General features: G+C 45.3%; 1 protein-coding gene across 1 annotated transcript in view; it reads left to right on the top strand.

The window, feature by feature from the left end:
* The window catches only part of LOC139025632 (neuronal acetylcholine receptor subunit alpha-2-like), a 45,378-nt gene extending 37,484 nt beyond the window's left edge, over positions 1–7,894 (top strand). The window contains 1 exon segment of the mRNA XM_070440766.1: positions 7,637–7,894. Within this exon segment, the coding sequence (XP_070296867.1) occupies positions 7,637–7,894 (258 nt within the window).
* The last annotated feature ends 3,307 nt before the right edge of the window (positions 7,895–11,201 follow it).

Raw genomic sequence — 11,201 nt, 5'->3', positions numbered from 1 at the left:
CATGGTGCCATTTGTCCTGGTCAGGACAGTATAGAGGGAACATGGTGCCATTTGGTCCTGGTCAGGGCAGTATAGAGGGAACATGGTGCCATTTGTCCTGGTCAGGGCAGTATAGAGGGAACATGGTGCCATTTGTCACTGGTCAGGGCAGTATGAGGGAACATGTGCCATTTGTCCTGGTCAGGGCAGTATAGAGGGAAACATGGTGCCATTTGTCCTGGTCAGCGGGGCAGTATAGAGGGAACATGGGCCATTTGTCCTGGTCAGGGCAGTATAGGGGAACAATGGTGCATTGTCCTGGTCAGAGCAGTAACAGAGGGAACATGGTGTCATTATGTCCTGTCAGGGAAGTATAGAGGGAACATGGTGCCATTTGTCCTGTCAGGGCAGTATAGAGGAACATGGTGCCATTTGTCCTGGTCAGGGCAGTATAGAGGGAACATGGTGCCATTTGTCCTGGTCAGGGCAGTATAGAGGGAACATGGTGCCATTTTGTCCTGGTCAGGGCAGTATAGAGGGAACATGGTGCCATTTGTCCTGGTCAGGGCAGTATAGAGGAAACATGGTGCATTTGTCTGGTCAGGGCAGTATATAGGGAACATGGTGCCATTTGTCCTGGTCAGGGCAGTAAAGAGGAACATGGTGCCATTTGTCTGGTAGGCGTATAGAAACATGGTGCCATTTGTCCTGTCAGGGCATATAGAGGAAAACATGGTGCCATTTGTCCTGGTCAGGGCAGTATTAGAGGGAACATGGTGCCATTTGTCCTGGTCAGGGCAGTATAGAGGGAACATGGTGCCATTTGTCCTGGTCAGGGCAGTATAGAGGGAACATGGTGCCATTTGTCCTGGTCAGGCAGTATAGAGGGTAACATGGTGCCATTTGTCCTGGTCAGGGCATGTATAGAGGGAACATGGTGCCATTTGTCCTGGTCAGGGCAGTATAGAGGGAACATGGTGCTATTTTGGATGCACACAGACTCTAGGGACTTATTTCCATGTGGTCCTCATCATATCAGCATCTAACCTGCTGGTCTGGCGGTGATGGTCCGTCCCTGGTGCCGTGCCACCTGCTGCCCCCTGCTGGAGCATCAACAACCTGCGTCTCCGTCCGTCCGGCGCAGGCCGCCTCATGAACAGCCACCTGGGGATCAGGTCCAGGAAGACAGAGTGACCCAGCGAGGCATCTTATGGGTCCCCGGAGAGCGGTGGTGGACGTTGAGGACAAACACCGGTGATGACGATGGAGAGAGTGACGAAGATCATGGTGAAGAGGAGGTACTCTCCGATCAGAGGATGACCAGGGAGGTGGAAGGGATGATCTCTGTGATGAGGAGCAGGAAGACGGTGAGGGAGAGGAGACGGAGATACACAGAGTGATCTTCTCTCCACAGTCTGAAACAACGAGGAGAAAGAGGAGAAGAAGAAACAAACAGACTTTATTTATTATCTTGCAAGAAAATGGAAAATGTGTTTTTTTTGCTCCCAATCCAACCCCCCCAAACACACACCACACACACACACACACACACACACACACACACACACACACACACACACACACACACACACACACACACACACACACACACACACACACACACACACACACACACACACACACACATCAGCAACACTGTCCTTCAGCTTAGACCACTTCTGTTTTTCTAATGTTGGGCAGAGAGAAATGTTCATAAGTAGTATTTCAGTTTAACCACAAATGATCTATTTACAGTAAAAGATTAGGCTTTTCACATATTTAGTAGAAAAAAACATTTTTGTTAGTTTGTTAACAAGACATTTGTGAGTGTTGGAAAAACGAGTTTTAATGACTCCAACCTAAGTGCATGTTAACTGACTGTGACATCACTCTGACTGTGACATCACTTTGACTGTGACATCAACTCTGACTGTGACATCACTCTGACTGTGACTCTCCCAGAGGAAGGACAACAACAGGAAGTGGAGTTGGGCAGGCGAGAACCAGGAGAAAGTGAAGACCTTCCTGGACTTCACCTCCACATTCTCAGGTAGACACTATCACATAGATATCGATACCATTTCATCAAGTAGTTATAAATCAGCCTTTTTTGACTGCATGTTGGTTGTCTGTATTCCAGAGAAGGGTGGTGAGGGGAGGACAGGCTCATAATAATGACTGGAATGGAAGGTATCAACATGGAAACCACATGTTTAATGGTTTGATACCATTCCGTTCATTCCGTTCCAGCCATTACTGTGAGCCCGTCTTCTAATTTTAAGGGCCACCAGCCACCACTGATATTCCCCCATGTTCTAACGTGGCCAGCAGGCCCAAGGCCTGCTCCTCTGTGATGCCAAATCACACTTCTCCAGGTGCACTTGGTAAGATGTTATTTAGTCTGAACAACCAAAGTCTTTAATTTATGCACAACTAGAAATGATTAAGTTCAGAGGGGAAGTTTTTCTCATCTCATGAACATTATACAGGGGTAAAAGACTGTTGGTAATTAGCATCCTCTATACAAACCTTGCTTTACATCTTCAGCTTCAGACCTTCCCTACTTCTCACTTAAACATAGTTTCTGTGTATTAAGACATCAAGGTGTGTGTTTGATCACTGTCTGTCCTATTGTCCAGGTACCAGAAACAGTGTCCAGTTGTCCATCGACACAGTTGTCTTTTGTGGCACAGACCATCATGGTTGCCATAAGGTACTATTTACAAAACCAGGAAGAACCGCCCACCAGCAGTGAGAATCACAGGGATTGGTTCTTTTTTAGTTCCATTTAGCCCTAGCTTCCACACCTTCAATGTTCACAGATCAAAAGACTTGATAGATCTATTTCTAATATTGACGAGGGCACCAATCCATCCATAGGCCAATTGGAGCAAACCATAAATTACATTCACATATTCTGTCCTTCAGATCTGTCACTGAAATGGAATCAGGTCATAATAGTCCTTTGACATAAATCATCTTGTCCATATTAAACCCTGTTTCAACAATTTCATCTTTAAGGTTTTCTATAGAATGGTCTGTCATGTTGTCTGATGTGTTTTCTGCTGTTTGTTTTCTGGATAGACTTAAAGAAAGCCTCTGGTATTGAGATACAGTTCCTGGAGGAATGACCCTTGTCTCCCATTCCTCTCCCAGTGCATGACTAGACTCTATCTAAACTGTCTGTAGCTTTACTGATTGAGTAAAATAGTATGTAAATTTTTTTCAGTTGATGTTCATCTATGATAGAGCATAGTGCTTTTGGAACTTGGATTTGTATTTGCTTTTGAAAATACTGTTTTTTCTGTTGCATGGATGCAGAAATATATTACGTCATGTTTGGTTGACAAAAGATATGTTTGCGTTTTAATTTCGCCCGTTGTGAATCGTCAACTTTGAGAAATTATTTGTTTTGTAATTTCATTAACATTTTATTGAATTTTTGTAACTTTTACTAACATAAAAAAAATATATTATATTACAATATGTATGTGAAATCTGGACTATTTTCAGTTGTATCAACCTGTGATGTTCCAAAACCTCCACTAGATGGGGACGTTAGCTACAAAATTGAAACAGTATTACTTCCGTCTCTCTTGCCCAAACCTGGGCTCGAACCAGGGACCCTCTGAACACATCGAACAGTCACCAACAACGCATCATTAGTTATTGCTCCAAAAAAGCAGTGGCTCTTGCAGAGCAAGGAAAACAACAATTACTTCACGTTCTGAGTGAGTGATGGCACCAATTTAAACGCTACAGCTTCACTCTAACTAGCCAGCCGTTTTACACGGTAACATTCCGAACATTCTCTGTTATATCTACTTACCTGAGGGGAGGAGGCAGGTACTAGGAGACTAGGACCTACTGAGGGGGGACTAGAGACCTACCTGAGGGAGACTAGACCTACCTGAGGGGAGACTAGGAGCCTACCTGAGGGGAGACTAGGACCTACCTGATGGGAGACTAGACCTACCTGATGGGAGATGGGAGACTAGGACCTACCTGAGGGGAGACTAGGACCACCTGAGGGAGATGGGAGAATAGGACCTACCTGAGAGGAGACTAGGACCTACCTGAGGGGAGACTAGGACCTACCTGATGGGAGACTAGGACCTACCTGATGGGAGACTAGGACACCTGATGGAGACTAGGACCTACCTGATGGGAGACTAGGACCTACCTGAGGGGAGGACTAGGACCTACCTGAGGGGAGACTAGGACCTACCTGAGGGGAGACTAGGACCTACCTGAGGGGAGACTAGGACCTACCTGAGGGGAGACTAGGACTACCTGAGGGGAGACTAGGACCTACCTGAGGGGAGACTAGGACCTACCTGAGAGACTAGACCCTAGGGGAGACTAGGACCTACCTGAGGGGAGACTAGGACCTACCTGAGGGGGACTAGGACCTACCTGAGGGAGACTAGGACCTACCTGAGGGAGACTAGGACCTACACTGAGGGAGACTAGGACCTACCTGAGGGGAGACTAGGACCTACCTGAGGGGAGACTAGGACCTACCTGAGGGGAGACTAAGGACCTACCTAGGGGGATGACTAGGACCTACCTGAGGGAGACTAGGACCTACCTGAGGGGAGACTAGGACCTACTGAGGGGAGACTAGGACCTACCTGAGGGAGACTAGGACCTACCTGAGGGAGACTAGGACCTACCTGAGGGAGACTAGGAACTACCTGAGGGAGACTAGACCTACCTGAGGAAGACTAGGACCTACCTGAGGGAAGACTAGGACCTACCTGAGGGAAGACTAGGACCTACCTGAGGAAGACTAGGACCTACCTGAGGAACTAGGACCTACCTGAGGGAAGACTAGGACCTACCTAGGGAAGACTAAGACCTACCTGAGAGGAGACTAGGACCTACCTGATGGGAGATAGAAGACTAGGATCTACCTGAGGGGAGACTAGGACCTACCTGAGAGGAGACTAGGCCACTGAGGGGAGATAGAAGACTAGGACCTACCTGAGGGAGAGTAGAAGACTAGGTCCTACCTGAGGGGAGATAGAAGACTAGACCTACCTGAGGGAAGACTAGGACCTACTGAGGGGAGACTAGGACCTACCTGAGAGGAGACTAGACCTACTGAGGGGAGATAGAAGACTAGGACCTACCTGAGGGGAGACTAGGACCTACCTGAGAGGAGACTAGGACCTACCTGAGGGGAGATAGAAGACAGGACCTACCTGAGGGGAATAGAAGACCAGGACTGTCAGACAGGAGATGAGCAGACAGGGGATGATCAGGTTGATGGTGTAGAAGAGAGGCAGCCGTCTGATGATGAAGAAGTAGGTGATATCAGGGTAGATCTCATGACAGCAGTCGTACTTCTTGGTGTTGTATGTTCCCACTGCGTCGATGATGCCCACTCTCCACTCTCCCAGTAGTTGTTCAGGTCCACAGTGTTCTAGGGATGGAGATCAACCGTCCCCACTCTATAAAGGCTTCATATGGCATACATAAACGCTTCATAAGCACTGTGTAGATATAGTTAATCATATAGTGTTTTTAAATATAGTGGTTTGGGTCTATCGTGTTCATAGGGGATGGAGATCAACCGCCCCACTCTATAAAGACCTCACAGGCGTCACGAGAACTACATAGATGCTTCACAAGTCATCTATAAGCTTATATCATAGTGTTTTTAAATATAGTGGTTCGGGTCCATCGTGTTCTAAGGGATCAAGTACCAAATAAACATTTAAAGTTCAATGTGTTTCCATCGCATTTTATAAGGGGTCAATTTTGTCACAAAAAAACTGTTGCGTTAAGTAGCAAATGTGCCTACTCTGGTCTCTGCTCTAGCCAACAGCTCGCAGATACAGTGCGGGTAGGCTGGTATACATGATGACGTCATTATGGATAAGCGCATAAGAACATTTTAATTTGTCGAATGGCAGTCAAGCAATCGATCATCATGTAACCACAATAACACATTCAATACTTATTGGAAAGGAGCATCAAAGATCACCGTGCACTTTCACCACCCAGTGAAGTTCATCATTATTATTATTGTCATTATTTCATCTGTAGCCTAATAAATTGCATTCTTTCTCGAGTCATAGTGGCAGAACCATACCATTTATAAATCACACACACTATATCATCACGTGACTCCCAAGTTTCCTTTCGATACGATGGTTATTATATCAATATTTGCACATAAAGGCTTTTTCCACCGCCATTTCTCACATACTACATTTTACCGACACAAAGGAAAGGTCTTTTATGTGCAAATATAATAACCATCGTATCAAAGTAAACTTGCAGTCACGAGATGACACGTGTGGTCCTCCCACTACGACTCGTCGGGAAAGTATACCGTTTATTGGGCTACAGATTAAATAAATTACGGTCAATTTGACAAGGTGGTGAAAGTGCACAGGGATGAGCTTGATGATCCTTTCCAATACAAATCGAGGGTCTTATTCTGGTGACATCATCATCGATGCTTGGCTGCCGATTGACAAACCTCACTTTTTTGTCAATAATCATCTCAACGTGAAGGATATACCTAGAGGTGGAAAAAGTACCCAATTGTCATACTTGAGTAAATGTAAAGATACCTTTTTAATAGAAAATGACTCAAGTAAAGTGACAGTCATCTAGTTAAACACTGCTTGAGTAAAAGTCTAAACGTTTTTTGGTTTTAAATATACAACATGGGAAAAAGGGAAGGGGTCTGAATACTTTCCCAAAGCAGTGTACTTAAGTAACAAAATTAAATGTAATTGCTAAAATATTTAAGAATCAAAGTAAAAGTATAAATCATTCCTTATATTAAGCAAACCAGATGGCACAATTTTACTGATAGCCAGGGGCACACTCCAATACTCAGACATAATTTACAAATGAAGAATTTGTGTTTAGTGAGTTCGCCAGATCAGGGGCAGCAGGGATGATTCTCTTGATAAGTGCATGAATTCTGACAATTTTCCTGTCCTGCTAAGCATTCAAAATGTAACGAATACTTTTGGGCATTAAGGAAAATGTATTGAGTAAAAAGTACATAACATTTTCAAAAATTGTCAAAAATATAAATAGTAAACTACAAATACCCCCCAAAAAACAACTTAAGTAGTACTTTAAAGTATTTTTACCAAAGTACTTTACACCACTGGCTTCACCCGCACTCTATCTGCTCTCTAACCGCAAAATGTATTTTTTTTATGTGCAATACGTCATCACGCACAGCCTTTTATCCGCAGCAAGTCAAACAGATCTGGTGGGAAAATGCGTACATTTGCATGAAAAATCTGTCGCCAATTGACTGGAAACGTGGCTAGTGTCAAGCCACACAGAGAGCAGAATCACACGGGCACCAGACAAGTGTGACAAAGGAACACTTAAGAGCATCTACATCCCCTTAGAACACGACGGACCGAAACCACTATATTTAAAAACACTATGATATAAGCTTATAGATGACTTGTGAAGCATCTATGTAGTTCTCGTGACGCCATGTGAGGTCTTTATAGAGTGGGACGGTTGATCTCCATCCCCTAGAACACGACAGACCCAAACCACTATATTTAAAAACACTATGATATAACTATATCTACACAGTGCTTATGAAGCGTTTATGTATGCCATATGAAGCCTTTATAGAGTGGGACGGTTGATCTCCATCCCCTAGAACACTGTGGACCTGAACAACTACTGGGAGAGTGGAGAGTGGGCCATCATCGACGCAGTGGGAACATACAACACCAAGAAGTACGACTGCTGTCATGAGATCTACCCTGATATCACCTACTTCTTCATCATCAGACGGCTGCCTCTCTTCTACACCATCAACCTGATCATCCCCTGTCTGCTCATCTCCTGTCTGACAGTCCTGGTCTTCTATCTCCCCTCAGGTAGTCCTCTTCTATCTCCCCTCAGTAGGTCCTAGTCTCTCTCTCAGGTAGGTCCTAGGCTCCCCTCAGGTAGGTCCTAGTCTTCTATCTCCCTCAGGTAGGTCCTAGTCTCCTCTCAGGTAGGTCCTAGTCTCCCCTCAGGTAGGTCCTAGTCTTCCCTCAGGTAGGCCTAGTCTTCTATCTCCCCTCAGGTAGGTCCTAGTCTTCTATCTCCCCTAGGTAGGTCCTAGTCCCTCTCAGTAGGTCCTAGTCTCCCCTCAGGTAGATCCTATCTTCTACTCCCATCAGGTAGGTCCTAGTCTCCTCTCAGGTAGGTCTTAGTCTCCCTCAGGTAATCCTAGTCTCCCCCAGGTAGTCCTAGTCTCCCCTCAGGTAGGTCCTAGTCTCCCCTCAGTAGGTCCTAGTCTCCCCTCAGGTATCCTAGTCTCCCCTCAGGTAGTCCTAGTCTCCCCTCAGGTAGGTCCTAGTCTCCCCTCAGGTGTAGTCCTAGTCTCCCCTCAGGTAGGTCCTAGTCTCCCCTCAGGTAGTCCTAGTCTCCCATCAGGTAGGTTCCTAGTCTCCCTCAGTAGTCCGCTCCTCAGTAGTCCTAGTCTCCCTCAGGTAGTCCTAGTCTCCCTCAGGTAGTCCTAGTCTCCTCTCCTAGGTAAGGTGTCCTATTCTCCCATCTCCCCTCAGGTAGGTCCAGTCTCCCCTCAGGTAGGTCCTAGTCTCCTATCTCCCTCAGGTAGGTCCTAGTGTTCCCTCAGTAGGTCAGTCCTCCAGTAGTCTCCCCTCAGGTAGGTCCTAGTCTCCCCTCAGTAGTCCTAGTCTCTATCTCCCCAGGTAGGTCCTTCTCCTCTCCAGTAGTCAGTCTCCCCTCAGGTAGGTCCTAGTCTCCCTCAGTAGGTCCTAGTCTTCTATCTCCCCTCAGGTAGTCCTAGTTCTATCTCCCTCAGGGTCCTAGTCTCCTCTCAGGTAGGTCCTAGTCTCCCCTCAGGTAATCCTAGTCTTCTATCTCCCATCAGGTAGTCCTAGTCTCCCTCATAGTCTAGTCTCCCTCAGTAGGTCCTAGTCTCCCTCAGGTAGGCCTAGTCTCCCTCAGGTAGTCCTAGCTCCCCTCAGGTAGGTCCTAGTCTCCCCTCAGGTAGGTCCTAGTCTCCCCTCAGTAGTCCTAGTCTCCCCTCAGGTAGTCCTAGTCTCCCCTCTCCCATCAGTATGTCCTAGTCTCCCATCAGGTAGTCCTAGTCTCCCATCAGGTAGTCCTAGTCTCCCATCAGGTAGGTCCTATTCCCAGCAGTAGTCCTAGTCTCCCCTCAGGTAGTCCTAGTCTCCTCTCAGGTAGGTCCTATTCTCCCATCTCCCCCAGGTAGGTCCTAGTCTCCCCTCAGAGGTCCTATCTCCTATCTCCCATCAGTAGGTCATTAGTCTCCCATCAGGTAGGTCCTAGTCTCCCCTCAGGTAGGTCCTAGTCTCCCCTCAGGTAGGTCCTAGTCTCCCCTCAGGTAGGTCCTAGTCTCCCATCTCCCCTCAGGTAAGTAGATTAACAGAGAATGTTCGGAATGTTACCGGTGTAAACGGCTGGCTAGTTAGAGGTGAAGCTAGTAGCGTTTCAATCGGTGCCATCACTCACTCAGAACGTGAAGTAATTGTTGTTTTCCTTGCTCTGCAAGAGCCACTTCTTTTTTTGGAGCAATAACTAATGATGCGTTGTGGGTGACTGTTGTTCGATGTGTTCAGAGGGTCCCTGGTTCGAGCCCAGGTTTGGGCAAGAGAGACGGAAGTAATACTGTTTCAATTTGTAGCTAACGTCCCCATCTAGTGGAGGTTTTGGAACATCACAGGTTGATACAACTGAAAATAGTCCAGATTTCACATACATATTGTATATATATATATTTTTTTTATGTTAGTAAAAGTTACAAAAATTCAATAAAATGTTAAATGAAATTAACAAAACAAATAAATTTCTCAAAGTTGACGATTCACAACGGGCAGAAATTAAAACGCAAACGTATCTTTTGTCAACCAAACATGACGTAATGGTATTGAAAAAAAAATATTTTCAAAAGCAAATACAATCCAAGTTCCAAAACACTATGCTCTATCATAGATGAACATCAACTGAAAAAAATTTACATACTATTTTACTCAATCAGTAAAGCTACAGACAGTTTAGATAGAAGTCTTAGTATAGCACTGGGAGAGGAATGGGAGACAAGGGGTCATTCCTCCAGGAACTGAATCTCAATACCAGAGGCTTTCTTTAAGTTCTATCCAGAAAACAAAACAGCAGAAAACACATCAGACAACATGACAGACCATTCTATAGAAAACCTTWAAGATGAAATTGTTGAAACAGGGTTTRATATGGACAAGATGATTTATGTCAAAGGACTATTTATGACCTGATTCCATTTCAGTTGACAGATCTGAAGGACAGAATATGTGAATGTAATTTATGGTTTGCTCCAATTGGCCTATGGATGGATTGGTGCCCTCGTCAATATAGAAATAGATCTATCAAGTCTTTTAGATCTGTGAACATTGAAGGTGTGGAAGCTAGGGACCTAAATGGAACTAAAAAGGAACCAATCCCTGTGATTCTCACCTGCTGGTGGGCGGTTCTTCCTGGTTTTGTAAATAGTACTTATGGCAACCATGATGGTCTGTGCCACAAAGACAACTGTGTCGATGGACAACTGGACACTGTTTCTGGTACCTGGACAATAGGAAAGAGTGATCAAACACACACCTTGATGTCTAAATACACAAGAACTATGTTTTAAGTGAGAAGTAGGGAAGGTCTGAAGCTGAAGATGTAAAGCAAGGTTTGTATAGAGGATGCTAATTACCAACAGTCTTTTACCCCTGTATAATGTTCATGAGATGAGAAAACTTCCCCTCTGAACTTAATCATTTCTAGTTGTGCATAAATTAAAACTTTGGTTGTTCAGACTAAATAACATCTACCAAGTGCACCTGGAGAAGTGTGATTTGGCATCACAGAGGGAGCAGGCTTGGGCCTGCTGGCCACGTTAGAACATGGGGGAATATCAGTGGTGGCTGGTGGCACTTAAAATTAGAAGACGGGCTCACAGTAATGGCTGGAACGGAATGAACGGAATGGTATCAAACACATTAAACATGTGGTTTCCATGTTGATACCATTCCAGTCATTATTATGAGCCTGTCCTCCCCTCACCACCCTTCTCTGGAATACAGACAACCAACATGCAGTCAAAAAAGGCTGATTTATAACTACTTGATGAAATGGTATCGATATCTATGTGATAGTGTCTACCTGAGAATGTGGAGGTGAAGTCCAGGAAGGTCTTCACTTTCTCCCTGGTTCTCCGCCTGACA

The sequence above is a fragment of the Salvelinus sp. IW2-2015 genome, unplaced genomic scaffold (genome assembly GCF_002910315.2).
Source record: "Salvelinus sp. IW2-2015 unplaced genomic scaffold, ASM291031v2 Un_scaffold2982, whole genome shotgun sequence".
In the NCBI taxonomy this organism is placed as follows: Eukaryota; Metazoa; Chordata; class Actinopteri; order Salmoniformes; family Salmonidae; genus Salvelinus; species Salvelinus sp. IW2-2015.
Note: the sequence above shows the minus strand (reverse complement) of the source record. Positions and strands in the feature narration are given on the sequence as shown.